The following is a 26,283-nucleotide window of genomic DNA, read 5'->3' as shown; positions in this document are numbered from 1 at the left end:
CCCGCTCGGGATCCCTGCAATGCAAAATAGCAAGCATAGGTTGTGGATGGCCGATACGCACTGATTCAACAGTTTTTAACGTCGAAACAAGGCCGAGAAACACCGACTTGTAACTCGCAACTTTCATAGAGCTTATATTATCATCACTGGTGTACCACTTCATTGGACATGCAAGGCTGATGGATCAGAGGAATGGGAATACGGTGTTGAAGGCTTTCGAAGCGACTCGGCACCGAGCAACGTCGGCTGAGTTAGAGAGGTGGGTTAGGATTTGGAGAAGCAGAGACTCAGGGAGCGAGTCCATGATCGATTATGAAGAAGAAAAGTAGAAAACAACTAGTATTTATATTTTGGTTCCAAAACTACTAAACCGCCTTGGTCATCAAATGACCACATGGGCCGGGCGTTTTTATAACCGGATCGGATACTGAACTGGTCGGGTTACCAGTTCACTGGTTCAACCGGTCGGACTGGCCGAATTAAAAAATTATGAAAAAAAAATGTTAAATGAAAAATATATAAGAATTCCATAATAAAGCGGTTGAACCGGTCTGATTCACCGGTCCAACCGGTTGAATCGGTATGGTTTTGCGGTCGGACCGGTGAACCGATTCCGACCGACCGGTTTTTTGAGAAGCGAGTGAACTATATCGAACCGGACCGGTCGGGTGACCGAATCCCGGTCCGACCGGTCGAACAGGCCGAACACGGTTTTAAAAACATTGAAATTTTGTCTTATACTGGACTCATTACATACAAGTTACAAATTAAAATATAATGCAATCCATATAAATAAATAATATCATTATAATTTTTTATATATATACTTTATGGGTATGTATAGAATGAGAACTCATTTGAGTTGAGAAAACCCATGAAAACTCTATATAACATTATTTTTTTTATTTTTTTTACATATATGTAATATATGATACATTTAATACAAAACATCGAAAAAAAAAATTTGTTTCGTAATTTTTTATAATTTTTCTTAACTTTTAAACATTTTTTTAGGAGAGAGAAAATGTAATTTTGCTTTTATATTTTTTATTAACTTTAATTGTAGACCATAAGATTCAAATTTTAATTAAAAATATGTTGTTAAGAATTTTTTCGGTTATACCCATCAGACTCGGGCTTTTTTTTTTTTTTGCCATCCTTAATCCCACTAAGCTCTTCTATGAGAATACTTAAAATTGTTGGGTTGCCAGAAAACAATTGTCTTTAGTAAAATTACATTTTAAAGGGCATCTCTATCTTTATCTCTATAATTATATTAAAAAGTAATACAAATTTTCTCTCATTTTTAATTAAATAATATTTTTTATACGTTTATCATTACATTATCTCTCTCTTAACTATTCCACTCACAAACACTTTCAAAAAACTTTAAAAAATTATAGAGTAAACAGTGGGTCTTTAAATTTACTCATGAATAAAAGTTTTTCTATCATCTCCACTCACAACCACTTATAACTACTCTGTATAATATAGAGAATTACTTGCAATAATATATTGTATCTGAAATGTTTAAATAGGCTTATATTGATTATAATTTGGGTTGTGTAAACTAACAGTTTGTTAAAGCAAACCATAGTGCAAACATGTCTATGGTTATCTGTATCATACAAAATCTTAAAACAATAACTTTTACTTGGCAAATTTTGTTCTTTTAACTACTAACTATTTTGTCTTATTATATTTTATAAATCAATTTTCAAAAAGGTTTGGGACGAAAATGTTGAGTTTTCTGGCCGAAAACGTTTTTACGGCGATCAGAGACTAACGGAGTTACGCTTTTATTAGTTGTGGATCACTGAAAGCAAACATGTTAAAATGTGAGACCGTCACTAGCCACTTCGTTAGTTGATACGGCAGCAACCAAAACGTACTAGTTAAGATTATTTAAAACTAATATACCTTTCAAATATGAACTTAAGTATTCAAAAGATAAAAGCACAATTCATGAAATATGTAGCATCTTTTATGAAGTACTTTGGTGATAGTTATTTAATTTCTGGTTATGAACTAAGTTGTAGGCTGCATACTCAGTAAGACAGGTCGCTATGGGGGTGGTAAAGGGGGCTTGGTTGGGGTGTCTTCGGGCTTGAACACCGCTAGGGGCGCTCAGCAAGGGGCGCTCAAGAGGGAGCGGGGGGGCTCACTTTCTCACACATACATACATACATACATACATACATACATACATATATATATAATAGGGCGGTAAAGGGGCTTTAAACCAAAGTTTAGCATTTTAGAGAAGGGCTTCGAAGCCTCGTTTACTATGTGACAATGCCCCTTTATAATGAACAGCCCTATAGTGTTTGTATGTACACATCAATAGGCTACATTGACATAATCAGAAGATGAGAAAATGATTCTGGTTTCAAAAGTAATACAATTAGATGTCCTTAAAGTTGAGCTCTTTGCATCACTATAGCATATATGTAAATATATAATATTTTATAAGCTAACAAAAACCATATCAAACAAATATAATCATTTACCTTAAGCATTCAGCTCGCTAACATTTTGAGATTTTATGATTTATCTTGATTCCTCAAATTTGTGTTCCGTAAACTTTGTTTTCAGTAGGATTTGTTTTGCCATTTAAAAAGAGGTGGCGGACTGGCGGCACAGCTAGTTGCTGTTGAGATATAATCCTGAAATGGGTTATCGAAAGTTGAAGGGGCTTGATGAAAGTATTTTATTATGCTTATTTTGGTATGTTTATTTAGTATGGTAAGAATATTAAAAAAATATTTAGTTGCCTAGAATAAGTTGTCTTGTTTTGCAAGTTGTTAGTTATTATAAATTGATGGTTAGGGTTTATGTAATTTGCAGAAGTCAAGAATTATAATAAAGAAGAAAGAGTCTATCCTTGGTTGAGATCTAATTTGTGTTCGTGTTCGTATTCTTGGCCTGATTTCCAGCAATTAGTATCAAAGCCTTTATGCTCTTGATATTCTTGTTCAAAGCAAGCTGAGATAGAGAAGAAGAAAGACCGGAATTAAGGATCTGGAAATTTGAAGACACGGTTTGAAGAAAAAAAAAGAAAAGAAAAAAAGGAAGCATGCAAGGCAATAGGCTGTAGAAGAAAGAAGCATGCAAGTATTAATTTGGGCAAGTTAGGAAGCTAGCGCCTCAAATTTGTGGCTGCAATCGATCGAAAGCAATCAAGCAAGTTAATAATTGGTGAATTAACTCCAAAAGGTGAAGCAAGTGCCGATAAATAATTTTCTTTTGTTTTTTTTTATACAAAAGTAGCAGATTAATTGCAAGAAGGCAGCGGGCTCTTCTTGAATCCATGTGTTAGAAAATCAAGTTCATGGTAAGCAAGCAGTAAGAAAAATCTAATCAGCAATTGTAGCAAGAAAACTTGATTAGCAAGTGGGTCAGGAGCAAGAAAAACCAGTTAGCAAGTAGGCTGGAAACTGATTAGCAAGTTGGTAAGTAGAACGTTCAGCAAGAAAACTGGTTAGCAAGTTGGCCAGAGCAAGTTAGGAGCAAGTAATCTGATCATCTGATCAGAAGCAAGAGCAAGAAACCCAGTTCGGGTTATAGCAAGAGCAAGAATGAATCGCAAGAATTCAAGCTAGAGCAAGAAACTCGTTTTCAAGTTAAAGCAAGAAAGAAAGCAAGATCGTTAGCAAGAAAGCAACAACGAAGCAAGAAACCGCAAGAGCAATAAAGCATGTCAGAGGACAAAGAAGTTGGACCGGTTTGTGAGCAAGGCAATGTGTCCCTACAACGCCCTAAGTTGACATAAACAAACTACACCATGTGGGCAATTTTGATGGAACAAATCTTGAAGGCTTATGGTCTTTGGGGGATGGTTAATAAAGCAGCAGCTACAACAAGAGCAATGATTTTTCAAACACTACCAAAAGATATCTTGATGCAGGTTTCACAATACCCGAGTGCAAAAGAAGTGTGGGAATTAATTAAGGTTTGTGTGTAAGAGAAGATCATCGGGTTCAGAAAGCACGATTATCAACATTAAGGAACAAGTTAGAGACGTTGAAGATGCAAGAGAACGACACCGTGAATGAGTTTGCAAGCAAGTTAAGTGGCATGAGAGCAAAGTTTAAAACTCTCAGTTCTAATCTCAAAGATAAGGTGATTGCAAGGAAGCTAATTAATTTTGTTCTTAGGAAATTCCTACCAATCATAGCCTCCAAGGAACAATATTCAGATATTGATAGTATGCCTTTTGAAGAAGCTGTGGGGAGGATAAAGACCTTTGAAGAACATCTAAGAGCCCTTTATGAACTAGAAGAGAATGATCAAAGTAAGAAACTACTAGGAAGTTCAAGTAATCCAAGGGTTGATGACCCTAAAAGTTGGCACTATGGAAAGAGAAGAGGTGGTGATCAAAACCATGGTAGGGGAAGAGGTTCTGATAGAGGAAAAGAGGACGTGGAAGAGGCATGGGACAAGGAAACAAAGACAAAAGTGGGTTAGGTGCTATGAATGTGGCAAACTCGGTCATTTTGTGTAACATCTAGGAAAAACCCATATTTATTTTTGGGTTAAAGTTGTCAACCTTGAAAGTTGAAGGATTAAAAATAATCTTAAAGGCAAGTAATGGGAAAAATGAGATAAGAAAAAAAAATTAAGCATCTTATGTTTAAGGAAGTAGGAAAATTCATCCCACATGGAAAGATGAAAGAAAAGGGAAGCATTCCCCATGGGTATAAATAAAGAATAGAATTTTCATCCCACATGGAAACAAACAAAGAAATGGAAGCTCTTTATAAGGAAGCAAGTTTCCATAGAAATGTTTTAATGTGGCTAACCACTTTCCATAGTCCTAGTGGAGGGTGCGAAGCACCCGACGCGCACGGACTCGGACACGGACACGGGCGAGGGGCGTAATGTGGCGTTTTGATGGCGCACTTTGCATTTCGCACGCTCGCATCGCCGAGGGCAGCTCTAGTATTTTTGGAAAATGGAAGTATGACCAAGGAGTGGCAAGTTATCAAAGACGAAGGATCAAAAGTGAAAAATCTGATTCTATGACCCATCGCGCTACGCGATGAGCCCAGGAACAGCATCATCACGCTACGCGATGCTCTTCCCCATAAATCAGAAAAAAGGGGGGCGCTCTATTATTTTTGGAAAATGGAAGTATGACCAAGAAGTGGCAAGTTATCAAAGACGAAGGATCAAAAGTGAAAAATCATATTCCAGGACCCATCACGCTACGCGATGAGCCCAGAAACAGTATCACCGCGCTACGCGATGCTCTTTCCCAGAAATCAGAAAAAGGGGGGCGCCACGCTGCGCGATGACCAAGGGTTAAGGGGCATCGCGCTACGCGATGACCCCATTAAGCAACCGGTGCCACGTGTCAATACGTGGCAGCATCTCAACATTGCGGCGTCACGCTATGCGATGGTACCTAATTTTGGCTATAAAAGGGGAGGCTCACGGCATTCTCAAACCACACCTCAAACACCCACTTTCACACACATAGTTAGCCTTGGTTTGCGTGCCGACCTTGTGGAACGTGCCAAGCTCCGAAGCTCTGATGGTTTATGGTGTAGTACGCGATATAGATTAGAGGTGCCGCTCAATCAGTCATAGGCATTTAACTCCAAATACTCGTACGAGGTAGGGGTTCTGATTAAATTATTATTATATTATTATTATAATAGCTTAGACCATAGTCGGGGGTATAGCCCGAACCTTGATTACTGATAAGCATAATATAACTTTTCATAAGCAACGGTTATAGTTAAATTATTGTTTCTTCATGATTAAGAAACGTAATCATTTATATACAAAGGGTATAGTTAAAAATAGTATTTCTTAACGATTAAGAAATATACTATTCATTCACAGATTATAGACAAAGAAATGTTTTTTCTTGAAGAAGAAACCAGGTATAAATGTTTCTTCCTGAAGAAGAAACCTGATATATAATTAATAAATAAACAAAGGGACTAAATGTCCACATGTTTTATACAAACAAATAAATTATCAAGGTTACAGCTATACAAAAACAGACTACGGGGTCTGAAGCTAGATCATTGATCTAGATATTTATACAAATTTTATACTCATACTATAGGTCCGAGATAACAGCCAATCAATCAATCTGAAAGCTGAAAATAGAAACAGGAATCAGTAACAGAAACTGATTTACAGACAGGGGTTAGTAACCGAAACTGATCAATATACAGGAATCAGTGTCAGAAACTGATTACAATCATATAAGGTGAATACGCCTCAACCTTTTACAACTCTTTTAGAGTCTGAACTGTTTACATAGGATTTACGAATCCTTAAAACTTTGTGTTACAATAATGAGAAACGGGCATACTCAAATTAAGAGTATACATGTGTCTGGATCCATACATACATGGTGACTCGGATTTCCCCGTGGCCATGCATATCATCAAACACGCCTCTGGTAGTCTATGGGACTCATCAGAGAAATGATATTGTGTATATGATTAATTGTACATGTATTTAGGGTAATTTTAACCCAATTGAGTTGGGTGCCTAATGAGTATTGTCACAAATGTATTATTATTGTTTACACACTGGTATTATTGAGTCAGTGTCATTCACCGGCTGTGTACTGACGTATTTTTCCCCCACATTTCAGGGAAACTGAAAAGAATATAACTGACAGGCAGGACTGATAGAAAATTGGAGACATAGTCATTAAAGGTAATCTGATGGCTCGGATATTTATTCATAATATTATAAAATAATCATATTTTAAAAAGGCAGATATTTGAAATATTAAAACGGGTATTCTAACCCGACATTTTATAAATGAAATATATGTTTTAAAGACTTCCGCTAAAACAAACCCGCAACTCTGATATACTTTCAAAACTGGATACCAACTAACGGGAGTCACACCCAAGCCCTGAGTCGGGGTGTGACATTTTGCATACGAGTGCACCAAGTGGGAAGAAAAGAAAGATGACAAGAACGAAGAAGCAAACCTGGTTCGAGATGATCACGATCCAGCTTTGTGGTGAATAATGAATTAGTCGATTTCAAGATTAAGGGGGAATGTCGAGACATAATCTTGAAACGAGTTATCGAAAGTTGAAGGGACTTGGCAAAAGTATTTTATTATGTTTATTTTGGTACGTTTATTTAGTAAGGTAAGAATATTAAATATTATTTAGTTGCATAGAATAAGTAGTCTTGTTTTGCAAGTTGTTAGTTTATTATAAATAGATGGTTAGGTTTATGTAATTTGCAAGAATCAAGAATTATAATAAAGAAGAAAGAATCTATCTTGGTTGAGATCAAATTTGCGTTCATGTTCTTATTCTTGGGCCTGATTTCCAACAGTTGTCCGCTTATCTGCCTCTTTATTGTAATTAAATCATTTAGTCGGCTAATTATTAAAAGAAATTACCACCGAATGTGCTTTTACTTTGAAAATACACAATTAAAAACATCAGTCTAACTAAACAGCACCAGACACCTCAATCTCAATTAATTTTCCACATTTAATAAAAACAAATATGCTAGTGCAACATTATGAAATATTTTTATTACAAAGTAATCAAACAATAATCGTTATTATCTCAATTAATTTGTGAAAAATATTCAACTGTTAGTGATATTGAAGAAATAATTGTGAAATCAATAACCCTCCTTCAATGTGAGTTAATATTTAAAAAGAATATTCGTTAACATAGTCTGCCTGTATATCTTTTATAATAAACAAAAAACAGAAGCTTAAAATTAATAAAATGAAATAAGTTATTAAGTATAAAAAATGATACGACGCCTGAGAAACCCCATGTACTTAGCAGGCACACGCCTTAACCACTCGGCCAAGGCGTCTTTGTGTTATAAACATAAATTCCAAGTTAGTTATACAACATTATCTTTTATAAATATAGTATTTCTATATAGACATCACTCATGAGAATGTATCTTGTTTTGAACCTATTATCTATTTATTTTTTTTAAATGATGAAGTTTTCAAACACTCGAACATCTGATAGATGATTTGCTAGCACTAGCCACGTCTCTTAATTTCGACTCGTTCTATTATAGTTGAGTATGTATTTTTTGATTATTTAGTATTGCATAGGCACTTTCAAAATGCATGTTAAAACACCTTCTATATCATCAAAGTTTTATCAGTAACAAATGCGCGCAGTATGCAGTCGATATATATCACCGATATATCAGTGTAATATCGGTTATCGGTCCTTTGGCGAAATATCAGTCAAAATATCGGTCAGAATATCGGTACCGATAATATCAGCGATATTGACCAATATTTGACCGATATTGGACTAATATTTGACCGATATATCACTGATATTCCCGATATCGGTGTTTTAAGTCTTAATTATCAACTTTTAGTGTTCAATGTTAGTGTTTTAAGCATTAATCAATTCTTACTTGCTACGATTGTTAGTGTTTTGCAATTTGCAAAAGGTTAATTTGTTAATGATGGGAGATTATACTGAATTATTGGTGTTAAATTGCTATATATATGAATTTTACATGAATTATTGGTGTTAAATTGCTATATATATGAATTTTACATGATATTAAAATTACCGATATCTCACTGCGATAACTGATATCTCATATATTTGTCCTGGACCGATATCTGATATTTTATTAACTGCTTAGGCGCGCACCGGAGGACATAAGCATGTTCTAAAAGGAGACAAAACTGACTTGAAGTAAATAAATAAAAACTCAAATCCAATGAGGTGTGACAATCATCTTCTCCTTCAGCTATATATATGGTTTCTTTATGTCACACAAGTACGTATTTAATTGTTTATAACACAATGCAATTAAATAACAAAGATCCTATAGTTTTCTACATTAAATCATTGCCTTTAATGCTTAATATATCAACACAAGTAGTTTTTGTAATGTTACAAAGCTTTATGGCCATTTTTGTCACTAAACATGCTTTTGGGCCAAATTATGTATTAACCAAAAGGATACACACTTGGATGAGTCATAATGTAGTTTCTATGAGATTGAAAAAAATTTATTGTATGAGTGGGCTCCACATCTCTGTATTCTATTTTAAGTTGTTATCTGGTGTCAACACTTGTTTATGTTTCTTCTTGATCACCTTCCCATCCCATAAAATCCGATATTGTTGCCGAAGTAGGTACTTGACCAGATTCCGAATCATTCGACTCTGAATTTTGTGCAACTTCATCTGCATAGAGGACATCCTCTATTCGATTCATCACTATGTTCGCTAGACTTTCTAACACTCTTGAATAGCTCTCTAGGACAGCATGGCCAACGTCCTGTATAATATAAAAAAACTTTTTATGGTATGACTAAGAGGTTGCAAACTTGGACTTCCATCAAATGGGTTTAAGTCAATAACAAGCAAGACAAACTAAAAATACTTCTATTTCTTAATTTTTATTTTACCTTTTTAATAAATAAGAGCGTGTTTTAATGCATAAAACCTTTAAATGATTTTTAAAATTTTATAATCTTATTTAAAAGAGATAATTTTATAAGTGTATTTAACACACTACTTACAAATAAAAATATTTAAAGTTTTGAGATAAAAATTTCCAAGTTGACCATGCCCGACCTAAAGTGTTCAGAATTATTTGTTTTAACTTGAATTTGTTTTTGCCCTCACTCGAAACTCCCAGATTATTTTCATCAGTAAACGGAAGATTTAGACGGGATTTACAACTAATATGTGTATCCCGTCTATTCCTCCCAGTTGCTGACAAGTCTTTAATTATTAAACTAAAAGAAAATTGTTTTTTTGTGTTCATACTCTATTCGACTCGATTTTGCTCATGTCTAATGATGATTGAGGAAGTCCCGGGAACCGTTGTTTAAGGAGTAACAAAATAGTTTCGGCCCTCTCTTCAAAAAGTTCTCTTCTTTCCATTTTTGCGGATGCACCCCATGATGATCTTGACTCTTTTTGATGCATTTTTCTCTTCCATATAATCATTGAAGCTTCGACATTGTTTTTCAAGTCGAGTATTTTGTGTTCTGAGGACAAGTCTATGGATGCTAGGAATTGGCCCGAGTCAAAAAACTCGACTGTAATGCCCTTATAAATTGTATCTCCAAGAGCATCCCGTGCATTCTGTTTGAAAATACTGAATTCGCCTGAGTAAATTGATCAATCATGTATAATATTGTGATGACAACATTGTGTTATTGGGCAGAGTTCATGGAAAATTATCTAAATTCACGCGTATTGTTATTATACATATTATGACTTCTATACATGTTGCATTTCTAACGTCTCAAAAAGTTAAATATAGAGAAAAACTACCCGAATATTTTTTAATACACGGATTCTAAAAAAATTTGACCCAACCTGGCACGTTTCAACCCGCACCAAGTAATTACAAATTTTCTCTTACCAGCCCATGCCCATTTAGTCACCTCTAATCCGGTGTACAACCCATGAAGCTAAGCGTCATAAAATAAAGACTTATATCTTAATTTTAAAAAAATCTAAATTTGTAGGAGTAACTAAGCTTTCTGGGTTGTACACCTTGCATTTGTAGTTGTACCATTATCATTACATGTTGTACCTTTGGGAGAGTCTCCATGTAACTATCCGGGATCTCCATTTCCGCAAGTACTTCAGCATTAATAGCCATAGAAGCTTTCAAAACTTGATTTGCACAATCTTTTTGTTTTTGCATCCATTTTCTAGAATCATCTGATAGCCCGCCCGGAGGAACCTTAACGGTCGGTAACCACCATTTATCGTTTCTTTGGACTCCTTTTTCGGATTCATTGGCATCTTTCGACACGTACCGGAATTCTTTTTGGTCTTTGAAATTGTCTAGACAATCCTGAAACATATGTTCATGTGTGTTTGGGATCACATATTAAAACTGTTTATTTGCTTATTTAGTTAAATAGGTCATTTTTACTATGCTGATCGAGTTGACTCGCAAACACTTTTTATCACCTTTTAGTCTTTCTTGTGAGTAACTTATAAATGTTAGTCAAGATTACAAAAACAATATTCATGTTTGTATAAACTGAACATTAGGAATCATACAGTGAGCATCTTGTCAAGCTTCTTTAACGCAGGGATGTTCATGAGTAGATCTTTTCTTTGCTTTGTCACTTTAATCTGCATTTGTTAATCTTATATTAGGAACCCAAAACGCAAAATACACAAAGATAATCATAATGGAAAAACAAAAAATCTCATTTCAATTAATGTCATGATATGATGGGCTCAAGCCGCTCAGCAGGACTATATCATGTTGGGCTTATTAGTTTCTTTCTCATTTCCCAAGACTAATAAGCCCACAACAGTCTATTAAAAGAGCCAATCATTTAACAAGTAGTCTCAAAGAGTGGGCCCATACAATAACAAAAAGGATAAATTACCTCCATATTTGATCCGTCTCGGGTCGTGTGCTGGATAGGGACAAACTCATTGATATGATCCGTAACAGATAAAACCCAATCGACTTCTTTCCTCCACCTCTTTTTTGAGTCTTCTTTCATCGGGGCTAGCTTATGTTGTTCTCCGAACACCGAAGCTGCAAATTAGCCGAAAAAATTACATAAAATCTTGGGTTTTAAAAAATTAAAAAGATTTCATTTTTAACACTTTACCTGCAAGATTTGTAATGACATTTGATAAAGCCAAAGCTGATGAAACACCCTTTCCTCCTCCTGACATATCTTCTCCTAAAAGCAACTTAGAAAACTTTTCTTTCATTTGTTCCATATCTACAAAACCCGAAATTTTTATTAATAAAAGATCGGTTTTTTGACAAAACATGAAGTCGGTCGAAAAAACCATGAATCTTTATACAAAAATTATATCTTTTTATAATAAAACAAGACATTTATAAAAAATAATAATAATAATAACCTGCTTTAAGCATTTCCTTAAGACTTTTCGGCTTCTCTTTGTTCTTTTCGGGCTTTTCTTGTTTTGCGCTGGTATTCGAATTTGATGCATCTTCTGTTTTTGTAACATTTGTGGTTTCTTCTTCATGCATTGTTTCTTCCTCGGGGATTTGATCCGAGGTTTGTTCTTCGTCCGCCATTTTTCTTGATTTCAATGGTTTCCTAGAGGGATCAAGAAATGCATGATTTAAATCAAGATTTAAAATTTCTCCTAGAAGATTTTGTTTTTCTTTTTAAGGATTTCAATGTTTTTGAAAGATAGAAATGCAAAATTGTTCAAATGAATGAGAAAAAAATTTCAAAAAAATCCCACTTTTGTTAAAGAAAATGATTTTAAAAAAATTGGGAAATAAATGAGCATTATGACATGAAGGAGATGATCATCAAGAATCTAGTTTTTGATCTTTTTGTGTGTTGATTTTGTTATAGTTTCTTGTTTGTGGTCTTTCTCATTTTAGAAACTTTGTATAGTTCCCAAAATTTGAGGTGCATGTTTTTATTAAACAAGAGTTTTTGTTTATAGGAATGGATGGTTTTATTTATTTATTTATTTATTATTATTATTATTATTATGCAAAAAGAATGGGAAATACATGAAAGTATTAAAAAAATGTAATGTTAAACCCTATTTAGTTAGTTGAGGGGAAGTCAATAATTTGTATGAGTTCAGCTGATCTTAACTGAAATATGTGACGGTTGCTTTGCTATGAGTTTAATTGTCTTTGTGGGGACCCGTAGAGTGAGTTAAACTCCAAGATAGTTAATCTGTGAGTGGATCAAACTCCAAAATAGAAGACGAACAATATATAAATTTTGCATCAATTTTCTCTATATTTTTATAACGAGCAAAATGTCTCGCCCCTTCAAAACGTTCTTGTCACTAACAATGCAAATACTAAATGAAAAGAAAGCAGGCAGCGTGTACACCAATCAATTCCTCGCTCCTTCAAAGCGTTCTTGTCCTCAAGAACCGAACAAGTTTTCCACGGTGGCCGCCGTTCAAGTCTTCCAGCGGCACATATCATCTTCTCATTGTTGATTTGACCTGACTTTTGCTGATTAATTCTGTTATCCTGTTTCAAATCAGTTTTTTTTTTTTTTTAACCACGGGACTTTATGATCATTCCATTTGCTTTATAAGTCACTTTTTAAGTATATAGGAATAATTCAGTATGCACTTTTATATTGTAATAATTAAAAATAAAACCATATCAAATGTTTGTTGACTTGTGCTTGAGATCACATGTAACATGTTTGCCAAGAATTTACAGAGGTATTACTTGAAGGGTTTAGAGTACGAGAATTTGGTTTGATGACTGCGTTTTTGTTGCAGGGTATTGATTGCATATAGTTATCGATGTTTGTCTATGTATATTAATTGCATTCTATTTAGTTCTTAGGTAGACGATAGGCACACAGCATGTTGTTTTTTGGCCTCGCCTCCGACTTCCAACGACTAGCTGGCTACCGACAAAAAATTAAAATTAAAAATTAGAAGTGCGCATCCGGGGAATCGAACCCCGGTCAGTACCGTGGGAGGGTACTATGATACCACTACACTAGATGCGCTTATTTGCTTATGTGACATTATTCAAAGTTTTAGTGCAATCCTTTATGTCGATGATGTTAGTCAATGTTTATATGCATACACATTCAATACAATTAAATCCATCCCATATTTTCATTCAAAATAAGTATGCATAAAGATGAGATGTTTTGACCCAACAAAATAAAAGAAAGTCGTAAAACATGTGACATCACATCCAGTAATTGTTGACGCAAATGTCGTTGCCCGAGTGACATTTCTTTCACGCATGCACACACACTAGCTTTGCTTCTGCTCTTACATGTTATATATTGTAGAAGAATTAAACCAAAGCCCTAGTTGTTTAATATAAATTATTTACTGTTAGATGTTAATAGTTCATTGTGTCGATCGGTTCACATTAAAGGATGTATTGAAGAAAGGTAGTGGTGGTTGGAAGAAGGTTGTAGCAGCCTTTTTGAGATGACATATTACTGGAAAATGAGGAAGTTGATAGGACAAAATGGGGCCAGATTGTTTTCGGCCACCCTTCTAAACGCCAGCGTCTTAATAGTTGCATACGCTAACGAAAAAGTTACCTTTTTAATCGTAGTAGTCGTTATCTCCCTTAATTCACTAGTAAAGTTTTCATGTAAAAGTTAGCCTTAAGTTAAATCATCACAAAATTTTGAACTTTTGTAACTTTTTGTTTGTAGGCTTCTTGCACTATACATTTCATATGGCATATTTTGGCAAGTTTTAAATTGTGGTCGAAAGGTTGTAGAATCATCATTCTTGATATCTCTTTACTATTTGAGTCTTAAATGAACCGATGGACAAACTTGACTGTTGCTGTGTGGGCTGATCCGAAAACACAACTCAAACGCCTTATGACACGAGACAGAACATCTGCACACAAGATGCTCATAGCAGGATAAACGCCCAAATGCCTTTAGATTCAAAACGATCAAAAGCAGACATAGTGATTGATAACAATAGATCAAGTTACCAAGCCATCTTGTTTTCAATAAAAAAACATTTATGTTCATGTTTGGGCTTGTACTTATAATGATAACTTATGGGATTCCACTTAATTTATAAAAGTTAATTTATAAAAAGAATAGGAAATTATAAAATAAAATGATTATTACTAAAGGATTACAAACGGGTCAATCCAAACTTAGCCTTCGTCAGTGATTTAGTGTATATGACTGAAGATGTCACCGTCACTGACAGTTATAATGTTTTTTGTCGACATCATAGTGACAACTGACGTTATTCTCTTTATTGTATGATGCGTGGTCTCATTTCATTGTTGTGTAGGTACCTATCCATAGTAATTCTTCTTTATTTCAAATAAGAGTTGCAAAAATAGACAGTGCATTAGTGATTTAGTCAGTTATTCAAAAGGGGGTAGCGGCGCAGCTTGTTGCCCGCTTGCCTTCTGTTTCGATGTAATCCAAGTGATTTAGTTGATTTGATCTGATTTATTTACTTCCGTCGCAATTATTGTAAGGGACTTTGCGTCTTGTTCGTCGTTGCTCGTGTTCTATACTAAACATGTTAACATATTCGATCACCTAACTAGTTTGGCTGACAAATACATTTGTGAATGTATGTCCAAATTGTATTCATGATCTTTCTTTCTTTGGCATTAGAGGCCTGAAATGGTGAAAGCAAAAGTAGACTTATGTTTAATTTGGTAATGTATACTCCTTATTGATTTTATATTGCATTTTGGTTGTCATTGCTCCTTTTCATTTATTTTTTATTTTGGACGGTGACATTCTTGTATTTAGGTCACGACATTCTTTAAATTGAAGATTTCCATTGCCCCGACTCTGACCAACTATGTTGTCTTAACCGAGTCCACGCTGACATCAGAGTTTGGCTTGGGCGTTCCTCCGGGAAACCATGCCCGCAGCTGCCACTTGACACTCTTTGTGCCGCCACAAGAGGGGAACGCTCTGGCGTAACACACAATGGGACGAAAACCTGGTGGGCCCGAGATTCGAAGTGGCAACCTTGCACAAGGCGTAGCTCAAATATTTTATTGCCAAATATTAGCCATTGAAGGTTCTTACCACTGGAGCTTATTCGTCTGAAGAAGCCCTTAGATGAGGCGCCCTTGCACAAGGGCATGGGTTTGCCTCGATTCATCCGATGAGGTGGGCCCAAAATAGAAGAGAAAAAGGCCATGGATGATGATGTGAAAATTAAGATGGGTAAGGATATATGTAACGTTGTGGATGAAATTGGGGTTCTTAAGGATTTGTAAGGATATTACGTGACAGATGTTGTGTCCACCAAAAATTCATTAGTTTTGCAAGTAAACCTTGGATTATGATTCAAATATTTATAACCATTTTTGTCAACCGGTGATGATTATAATACAACTTAATATAGTAATTATATTGAAAGTATGAACATAAAATCAAATACCTTGCAAGGAAGTGCAAGTCATCTGATGGTGGCCCTCTGATCGCAATCGCAATCACAATCACACTTGTATAAAACTAGAATTAACAAAAGCAAACTTGAATGTGATAACCAAAGTGATAATTTTTGCTTACAAAATTGAAACTGGTAACATCCCTATTTAAGCGAACCCAACCGTTGTGATTTTTGATGAGAAGTGCAAGTCATCCAACTGATCTAGAGATTTTTCAGTTTACACAAATATATATACATGTTGTGAAACAATTTGTAAAGACATAACTGCTGGTCATTATAAATGCAACTCCAGGCCACGTATTTGGAAGATGATGGACCAATACTCTCCTTCACTACTTGATGTGAGACTTTGCGAACACTCATGTGGAAAACCATAACCATTATTTGGGATGGATTATAATCATTATATGTTATCACAACGGAAAATGTTCAATGTGGTGAGATGTACTAAGCATCCTTCGGGAAACAACCTCAGATTTGGTATTCTATAAATGCAAAGAGATCCACTCGGGCCGTTGATGAACAAACATTCTGTAATGTACATGGAGGTAGGAATCCTCCAGGTAATGAATAGCGTCTTACCTTTGGTTATCCTCCAGAAGATTTTGAGTTACTTTCTGTGGCTGAGGTCAAAAGTTCAAGGCTTTGAAGGGTCAGGAATCAGGATCAACCCAAAAAACAGTTACCTCCATTAGGAACCATGTTATATTATGCGCCGATTAAAAGTATGAAAATATAGTAAAAAGGATGGTTAATGTCGCTAACTAATTACATGTGCAAATAACATATAATACTATAAACTACGTCACAGTTGTACCTATACTGAAGATTTTGAAGAATAGATGGCTCATTTAAAAAAGCAAATTCAGGAAGAACATCAACTCCACCAAGAATCTCATGTAGATGTTGTGATGACATAACGAAATAACAATGGAAGTAAATTATCATAAAAATTAGTGTGATTTGTTAACAGATTAGAAGTCGAAAGACACTAAAAGCATAATATAGTGGCTGCTGTTGATTTGATCTGCGCATAGCCCTAACGATATGATGTACATCAATAGACATTTTGAATACGAAAAATGAATCAAAATGTGTTTCAAATGTAAAATATTTGAGGGATAACTCAACACCATTCGTGAACTGAAACTCGTAGCGGCGTTGGTGACTCTCAGCATCGATTTATGCGTCGGCCGGTGGTAAGAGAGATACGTTCTTCCGCAAAGTCGTTTTTTGCAACCTGTAGAAATCATATATGAGTATTAACAATATGAAATCCAAAATGGATCGATTACAACATCATCTCAACAAAACCGTAAAACACTGTGGGAGGTTTTTGTTGTTACCTGAATTTCTAGCGTTTGAGAACGCGAATCAGAATCTACACCTTCAGCGGGTCTTCGTAGGAGTTTTTTGTAATAATGGTGAAGGCATAGCTGCTGATCATTCCAAATACAACTCCAGGTTCGGGATTTGGGAGAGGATGGGCCAGTACTTTCCTTTTCTACTTCTACACTTTTTTCTCAATTCTGGGGAACAATCAGACACCCACAGCCTTAAACTTGAAAGTGAAGGGAGTAGTGTCTCTGGAAAATCTCGTAGCTTGGGGCATCCCACAATTGTAAGATGTTGAAGGCCGGTGAGGTGTTTCAGGCCATTCGAAAGTGATTCCAACTCCCTAAAATCAGAGATATATAGAGTAATTAGAGATGAAGGAAGAAGAAAAGATGATGAACGGCTCATATCTTCTTCTGCCTTTGCAAATGAAACCTCTGACTTTTCATCACCAAATAAGGAAAGCCTAACAAGTGAGGTTGGGAAAATTTGCATCCCCCACTGTGAAATGGGCTTCTTTAAGCCACCTATTGATATCGAACTCAAATTAGGAGGCCACAAACCGCATGGGAACGAGTAATCTAGACTTGGACAATTCCTTTTGTGCATTACTTCCAAAGATGTGAGACGTTGCAAATGCTCATGAGGAAATGACTTCAGATTCTTGCAATCGATAATCGTAAGGTATCTCAAGCAAAGACATGGAAGAAAACCATAACCGTTATTTGGAATGGATTCTATGTTATCACAGTTGCTAAGGATCAATGTGGTGAGATGAACTAAGCATCCTTCTGAAAACAACCTCAGATTTGGCACCCTCTGAACGAGAAGAAATTCAAGTGATGACATGAGAAGCCAACTTACCTCCACATTATCACAATCAGAAATCGACATAAACTTCAAAGTGGATCGGAGGTCATCATTTGTTGGGAATGTCAAGGATGCAACCGAACGGCAATCCCGTATTTCCAAATTCTCAATGTTATTTGGACAGTCGTAACTCTCCAGTCTCGGACAATCCATGATTCTCACTTCTCTAAAACAGTCTATACTATTCACCAGGTTCGCCTCTTTCTTTCCCAATGATACCAAGTTTTTACACTGAATTAAATCCAAACTCTTTAAATTCACAAGAGTCGCATGTGCCTCAGCCTCTGATTCCCACAAATAAACAAGTTCATCACACCAAGAAATGTTGAGATATATAACTACTTTAAGATGCTTTAAAACTTTTCCATGGAGTTGATTAAGTCCTTTAATATTCTTCATTGTCAATCTAGTAACTGATGAAGACACACCAACCATGCTTTTTAACACCGCTAAAGAACATCCTTCTACGCTTAAAATCCGAAGTGACGTTATCAACTCCAATGCCACTACATCTAGCTTAGGACAATTAATTATAGACATCTCATGAAGGCAAGGAAACACCTGTGCTTTGTTACCACCACTAATTGACCATTCCACCCACCTCTTCATATCTACAAATTCTAAAACTTCAAGTGATGGAAATGCAACATCATGGCAAGAACTAGAAGGCCCAAGTAAGTCGGAACCCAGACTATTCAACCCATCCATGCTTTCAATACACAGCTTTTGAAGTGAAGGTAGATGTCCAAGTCTTGGTAAACATGTACAACTTCTACAACCACGTAATGTTAGCTGGGTTAAGCAAGCAAATGAAGGATCCCCTACCCAGCTAGGAAACTTTGTTCCCATATAGTACGCAATCTTGAGGCTTGTCAACTTCTCAAAAGGTTGTAACCCTTCAAGGACGTCATATTCAATCTTTTCATTCCGAGACTCATCGAAGACATCACTCCATTCCATTTGCAAATCACAAATTCCCTTCTTTTTTTGTAAGTTAGCTTCCTTTATGTGGAATGCATCTTTCACTTCATCTAGCCCCTCGATGGAAAGATAACCTAGAAGATGCAACAGGTCCTTCAGGTCAGTTAGTCTACAGTCACCAGCTCCTCCAATAATGAGTCTGGATAGAGTATGTAGACCTTTCAACCCACCAAGTCCTGACGGCATCTTGTTTAAGCTTAGTGTATTGGTAATGTCGAGATGTCGTAGATGTATTAACTTTACAATACTGTTAGGCAAGGTTGATAAGAAATCACAACCAGACAACAACAAGCTTTGTAGATTATGAAGGTCGCCAACTTGTTCCGGTAAACATGTGATATTCGTGTTAGAAAAATTGAGGTACCGCATATGCTTAAGACTACCAATGGACCGTGGTACCTCAGTAATATTATAATAAGCTAGGCTTAATACCCTTAGGAATTGCAGTTGAGGAACTACTTCTACAAGAACCTTGTTTGATATATAAAATCTGTCCCAATTATTTAACCGATTAACCGACATGGCTAAGAAAGTTCTCAAACGTCTAGCTCTTTGAAGTGCCTTGAACTTTTTGTATGCTCCAAAGTCTTCACGAATAAATGAAAGGTGGTGGAATCTCTCAATAGCTCCATTCTGATCGTAAACATCCAACATAAAAAAGAATTCTCCAGCAACACTCGTAGCCAAGTCATTTATTAGTTCATGCATTGTATATCGTGATTTATCGTTGTTTGAATGCTGAAAAAATGACCTCGACACTAGCTCTTCAAAACACTCCCCACCGAAACTCTCCATTAATATGTTTTTGTTTGGCTGATGCAAAAATCCTTGTGCCATCCACAACAGGATTAGTTCATTTTTGTCAAACATATAATCCTTAGGGAATAAGCAACAATAAACAAACATTTGTTTCAAATGTTGGGGGAGATCATAGTAACTAAGCCTAAGAGCTGGAAGAATCTCACTTCTATTATCTAAATTCCATATTTCATTATTCAAGAGGTCCTCCCATTCTTCATAACTTGATCTTGTTCTAAAAACCCTCCCAAGTGCTTTCAAAGCCAAAGGCAACTTACCACATTTCTTGACGATATCTTCGCCATACAGTTTAAGTGCTTGATTCAGATCGAGATTTTGCTGATCAGCCGAGGCATGTTGAGCAAATAAAGATAGAGCTTCTTCATCCGACAAAAGCTTGAGAGGGTACGTTTGAACAGAGTCCATCCCTGATGCAACCATGGGCTTCCGTGTTGTCACAAGAACTTTACTTCCAGAAGCCCCTGCACTAAAAGGTCGTTGGAGTAGTTCCCACTCGTTAAAGTTGTCGTTCCAGACATCATCTAGAACAAATAGGAACCTTTTCTTTGAAAGTTTTTCTATAAGAGCCACTTGAAGCTGATTTAGAGTTTCAAATTTTCTGTCATCGCCACCAATATCTTTAAATATGACCTTGCTAATAGTAAATACATGAAACTCATCAGAAACACAAATCCATGCCTTGAGTTCAAAACGATCCTTTACTTTCTTGTCGTTATACAAAAGTTGGGCAAGAGTGGTTTTGCCAATCCCACCCATACCAACTATGCACACGACGTTGACGTTTTTACTACTTGAAGCTTCACCACCCAACAACTTCCCTAGCAATGCCTCTTTATCACCTTCCCGCCCTATAATTTTGGATTCATCAACCAGTGATGTTTCTTCCAACCGTCTACTAGCTTTATTTGGCCTTTTGATATTATCAATCAAACCCAAACGCTCTTTCTCCTTAACCAGATCAAGCAATTTGGTTGTAATCCCGTTAAGCTTAGAACTCGTCTTGTGGTTGTAGTTAAGAGCACGCAGCTTGTTTGGAACAAACTTTAATACCTTACTGGTATTGTTGCCGGTGCTGGCATCAGATTCTCGATTCAACTGGTGACGCATAGCTTCAGTGGCCAAATCGTCAAGTACATCGTCTATTTCATAAGCCAGATGTTGGAGTTTGTTTAACCACAACTGAATAGAGTTTTGTTCTATGTGCTTGTGACCTGCATCGACCAACACAGCTTGGATCTGAGTCAAGGTGTCTTCCCATTTGTTGAGCTCAGAATAAATTTCTGCGGACTGAGCCAACTTGATCAAGTCACCCGAGGCCAGCTTCTCAAACAACACAGTGATGAATGCTCCTATAAAGAGCTCAGCAACAGCCATTAGAAAACTGTAAATGTTTTGATTGCAGAATTAATGCGAAATATGAAGATGAAGCGAAGTTGACTGTTTTTTGTGTGGATGAATGATGATCATAAGAGTAGACTTCAGGTCAACCTAACGGATAAGACTCCAGTTGTCTGCCATTGTAAATGTGATCATTCAATTTGAGAGAGAAGAGATTTATCATATGAGTAGACTTCGGGTCAACCTTATTATTGTTTTTTTGTTTAGTACGTTTATGACACTGTCACTCGAATGCCGAATACAAACATGATACATAATCTCTTTTATTAGTATCATGTGCAACCTAGTCATATTCTCTTTTATAAGTTACTTGTTTATCCTTTTCTGATGAGAGAAATAAGTTGATAACTCAAACAATGGATGCTCACGGTTCAGTTTAAAACCGTAAAATTGTCTAGACCGGTTGTCAGTTTGGTTTCATGTTCTTTTTTTTACTAACTTTTGGTCGGTTGGTTTAAAAAATTTCAAACTGTATAAAACCGAACCAGACCATAATATTTAAATATATTTATTTATATTTTATACAATATTTAGTTTTGTTCACACTTTGTTTTTTACTTAAAGTGGGCATTTCAAGTATGTTTTTATGAATTTGTTCTCATTTGGAATATGATAATGTTCTTGTTCTATCTAGGGCTCTTGCTTTTACCCGAAAAAACCCGCACTCGAACCCGACACGTCTGACTTAGGAATGATATCAGTAATTTATTCCACACCAGTTAAACAAAAATTTTAAGTCACTCTTAAATTCATAGCTGGTGACTTTAATTTAGCAAAAAAAAAAGAATAACCAAAATCATCAGAATTTTTCTTTTTTATTTTGTTGTTTAGATCTAGCTAGTTGAGTGAATGATTAGTTTAATTTCTAACAAAGTTGGAGAGACAACAATGAAGATAAAATACATTTTCTATATTTATATGGTCCTGCATAACAATTAAATGACATTTAGTGACTGAGTTTTTTTTACTAAACATGTTATTGGTTAATAAAGAAGGCTAATGCTTTGGGGTATGTATGATGGGCATCAAATTGATATATTTACTAGTAGATGTGCCCGCGCGTTGCGGCGGGGACATAATACGGATTCGGTCGGTATGAGCTCGGTTTGGGGTGGAGATGCTACAGAAATTCGATGACACAGTAAGGTTAGTAACTGTATCGTAGTTCGTTGTAGGTCAATGCAATAAGAAGAGGGGTTGTTAAGTTCATATGGCATTTCGTATAGCAGAATTTATATTAATTTGCAATAATACTTGTTTTTTGGATTATATTTAACAGCCCAAGTGCTGTCAGAGCTCAGATAGCATTTTAAAGTAAACAATAGATCCAAAAATGTTTTATAACTTCAAGATTGGCATGAGCATTATCGTCAGATGACATCATTGAAATTATAAATTTAAAAATAAATAAAAAAAGGTACATGAATACATGCTGATAGTATGTACACCGTTCCAAACTATCAAGTGCATTTCTATAACAAACCGGATACGTAATGACAGTATTTACACTCCTCTAAACTATAACCTATTTGGGCCCAATGTTAGAAGGAATCGGACATTCACGAATGAGATGATGGCGAACTCAGTTTTGACCGTTCAGTATAAAGTCTTTCATATTCATCAACCTGCTCAGGTGTGTATCAAACATATATCCCATTATCCAGTATCCCACTTTACCATCGTAAGTTTGGATTCGGTTCAGTTTTAGTTTCGACTCAATTTCGATTTTTTTAAATTTTTTGTTTCGCTTAGGTTAAAGGTTTTTCAGGTTCTGATTTATGTTTTTTTGGGTTTCGGTACGATATTTTTAGTTGGTTTTGTTTTAGCTTTTTGGTTGTTGGATTCGTTTCAGTTCTGTTTCTGTTTTTTCAGTTTTTGGATTCGTTTCAGTTCGGTCTCATTTTATCGCTTCAGTTCGTTTCAGTACAGTTCTGTTTCGGTTTTTTGGGTCTCATTTTATTAGGTTTTTAGTTTTGGTTTTCGTCTTTTAGTTTTGTTTCAGTTCTGTTTGAGTTGTTTTGGTTTCTGGATTTGAAATTTTCGTTTAAGTTCTCGGTTTATCAGATTTTTAGTTTCGGTTTCTGTCTTTTAGTTTTGCTTCAGTTCGGGTTTAAGGTATTCGTTCACAATTCCTTGTTACCTAAAGCCATCCTAAGCAGATGGAAAGTTGAAACTTTCTGGAGGAAGCTTTCTCTTTCACCTTTTCGGTATTTTTAACATGGACTAGTTGTAATATAAGAGCGTGTCCATCCAAAACCGTTCCCTGTAACGAAAACATATTAACATCACCATCCATTTAATCTGAATACAACATGATGTATTATTTACCTGTAAATCCCTGCAAACATGTACAGCGGTATCCATAGAATCAAACTCCAAAAATCCAAAGCCCGATGAAACGCTTTTTCTACTTTTCATGTGCTTTTGTATCTGCAAAAAAATAAAATTAAATTAAAAAAGGGAATTTAAAGCATACTGTTTAAGGCGGGATAGTGAAGGCCGAAAACTATACACCGAACACTGTGTAGTCTTCCTTTCTTTACATGCTCAATAAAATGCACCTTCAAACTCTCGTCTGTAGTTTTAAAGTTCAGATTCTTGACGGAAAGTGACCGGCTCTGATAAGATCATGGAGAACAAAAAATAATATTAAGAGTTATTTATAAATACATCAAATAGAAAATCTATATAAACAATCAGTGCCATAAATGATATAAAAAGCTATATGATCCCAATGATAGAAAATCTGTTTTAAATAAAATGAATCACCATTTTAAAAACATGACCACTTTCGCCATGCTATTTCCATTTTTATTCCGCCCGTTGGACCCGTTAAGATAAACATAGCCCAAATTGACAAATTTATAAGTAAACTGTAAATGGGCCAAAAATACCACCTCAACTCGTTCGGTATTAACATCAGCATTCTCCGTTCCTTCCAGTTGTTGCTCTAATAATGCTCGTTTGGTCTGGTGTTCTGCCACAATAGGTGTTTCTTCATCAGTTGAATACGTTGAATCTTCACTCATAATATCAACAGCTGCCACTCCAAAAACAAAGGAGCATCTCTAAATCACAGAAACAAAAAAAAATGATATATAGTATTACATATCTATAATACTATGCAGAAAATTCAATTAACAATAAGCATGAACTTACTTGTACTGCCTGTATAGCAGACCATTAAATGCTCGACGAGCCTCGCCACATTCAAGAAAAACAACCTGATGGATTATGAAATCAAATAATGAGTAATTTTAATTAACATAAATCCATAATAACTCGTTACATATAATTTTTTTTTTTAATTTTCTTCTGAGGTAATCATATAATTCAGATAATGAAAAAGCCTGATAATAACATACCAAACCGAGAGTTTTCGTCGAAGGGAGAATAATTTTGTCAATACTTCCAAATTTACCAAACATGCTAGCAAGTTCACTTTCAGAAGAACCGTACGGGAGATTCTTTACTATTATAACATGGTTACTTCTTTTTCCACCCTCTGTTTTTTTACTGGCGAAATTCTCTAATGCAGTCACGTTAACACCAGCATTCGCAAGAGCCTTTTTTGTCTTTACAATCACTTGTGTTTCTGCTAACGCAATACGTACAACTACATCAAAGGCTTCTCGGTCTAGTAATTCACTTTTACTTGTACCGAATTCCTTAGCAATGTTCTCAACAATCTATTACAAAATAAAAATCTAAAGTGTTGTCACATTTTCCAAAATTTAGTAACTTATAATAAGATAGAACTCTAGAAGTAAGAATCATACTGTGTCTTGTCTCATTAATAAACTGTTCCAGGCTCTTGTATTTTCTAGAAATTTCATATTTCTTCCTCTTTTCTTCACTTTGTTGCTTAAACATCTTCAAATGTTGGTCAATATGAATTGATAACTTCAGAAGATGAGTTTATGGAAAAAAAATCTTACTCTTTTTTCACAGGAGAAATTTTCGGCTTTGCTGGCATAATGTGCAGAAGTCTGCCTTGAAAAATAGATTGGTAAAGATCTTCTAGTGCCCTGTACAGATCAGAATATTAATTACAAAAACAGCATCTTGAAATTTATAACAAGAAATGCACATTTGAAAAATATGCAAACCTGGCTGCACATTCTGGGAGAGTATAGAGAATATAAGCAAGTCCCTTTGATCGCTTCGTATCTTTATCAACCACCAGACGAACCTGAGACACATTGCCAAACTTGCTGAAATGCTCCCTCAAATCATCTTCCCTGTTTTTTATTAACAAAATAATATCGTTATAAATCATAAAATGACAGAACTTGAAGGAAGATTAAGAAACATGCGTGGTAGTATATGGCAGGTTTCTAACAAAAAGACGACCGGTTTGTAAAAAATCATCTTCATCTTCTAAACTTGATGACAGTTCATCGACATCATCTGTTGCATTAGGGTTGTCAGATTCTATTTTCAATTTCTTATTGTCTTCCCTTACTTGTACTTTTTTAGTACCATCATTTCCTTGGGTGGCTTCTAGAAGATCATTAACCATAACTTTGACCTTTTGCGCGGTTGCGTGACCTGAAGAAACTCCTGGAACAGAAGGTCACCATCCTCAGTATTATCCTTCACCTCTGGTGTTACTTTTTTACTTGCATTAACAGATTCCTTTTACTCCTTAGTTGACTCTTGTTTCTTAAGAGTATGTCGGCTCCATGGACGTGGCGTTTCTGGATCACCCTCTTTGCGCGCAATCTGCATATAAAACACACTCATTTTTATAAAAATCTGTTAAAAAGTCGACCGTTGTTTCAGAACAATAAGCACACATTTCTATTATTTGGTTTGATTGAAATGAGTCAAAGGACATTGTAATGTGTTATTTTACTAAGTCTAATTATCATAAAGAAAAAATAGCATGTGGTTTTGTAAGTATCAGAAAGACATAGCTTGAAATCAGAACATACCTAAAACAACAACAATCAGACGATCTGGGTTGCAGCAACCTATAATAAAGAGAACACTCTGAATCG

The 26,283-nt window shown here is 35.5% G+C and overlaps 2 protein-coding genes, 1 non-coding gene and 1 pseudogene across 3 annotated transcripts; all 4 read right to left on the bottom strand.

The window, feature by feature from the left end:
- Nucleotides 1-9,074: 9,074 nt before the first annotated feature.
- On the bottom strand, nucleotides 9,075-11,713 carry LOC143569159 (rop guanine nucleotide exchange factor 12-like). The gene is made up of 6 exons (XM_077055137.1): nucleotides 11,599-11,713; nucleotides 11,368-11,522; nucleotides 11,030-11,104; nucleotides 10,551-10,817; nucleotides 9,773-10,093; nucleotides 9,075-9,278 (listed from the first exon to the last, which is right to left on the bottom strand). The coding sequence occupies exons 1-6, from the start codon at nucleotides 11,711-11,713 to the stop codon at nucleotides 9,075-9,077; spliced, it is 1,137 nt and encodes a 378-aa protein (XP_076911252.1).
- Nucleotides 11,714-13,396: 1,683 nt separating this feature from the next.
- Nucleotides 13,397-13,467, bottom strand: TRNAG-CCC (transfer RNA glycine (anticodon CCC)). The gene has a single exon. It is a non-coding gene; the product is annotated as a tRNA-Gly (tRNA).
- Nucleotides 13,468-17,320: 3,853 nt separating this feature from the next.
- On the bottom strand, nucleotides 17,321-21,256 carry LOC143569172 (putative disease resistance RPP13-like protein 1). The gene has a single exon (XM_077055145.1). The coding sequence runs from the start codon at nucleotides 21,254-21,256 to the stop codon at nucleotides 17,321-17,323; it is 3,936 nt and encodes a 1,311-aa protein (XP_076911260.1).
- Nucleotides 21,257-23,420: 2,164 nt separating this feature from the next.
- Nucleotides 23,421-26,026, bottom strand: LOC143569171 (uncharacterized; annotated as a pseudogene).
- Between the last annotated feature and the right edge of the window lie 257 nt (nucleotides 26,027-26,283).

This window comes from Bidens hawaiensis, unplaced genomic scaffold, assembly GCF_021521415.1.
Source record: "Bidens hawaiensis isolate Kalapana, Puna unplaced genomic scaffold, B.hawaiensis_p1.1 tig00024419_1, whole genome shotgun sequence".
NCBI classification, from domain to species: domain Eukaryota; kingdom Viridiplantae; phylum Streptophyta; class Magnoliopsida; order Asterales; family Asteraceae; genus Bidens; species Bidens hawaiensis.
Note: the sequence above shows the minus strand (reverse complement) of the source record. Positions and strands in the feature narration are given on the sequence as shown.

Bases quoted from the DNA above. Each gene is read 5' to 3' on its own strand.
- LOC143569159 (XM_077055137.1), bottom strand. From the start codon at position 11,713: ATGGAACAAATGAAAGAAAAGTTTTCTAAGTTGCTTTTAGGAGAAGAT. The intron at 11,523-11,598 runs GTAAAGTGTTAA...GCTAATTTGCAG, and splicing joins TGTCATTACAAATCTTGCAG to CTTCGGTGTTCGGAGAACAA. The intron at 9,279-9,772 runs GTATGAACACAA...TATATTATACAG, and splicing joins GCAAAATCGAGTCGAATAGA to GACGTTGGCCATGCTGTCCT.
- LOC143569172 (XM_077055145.1), bottom strand. From the start codon at position 21,256: ATGGCTGTTGCTGAGCTCTTTATAGGAGCATTCATCACTGTGTTGTTT.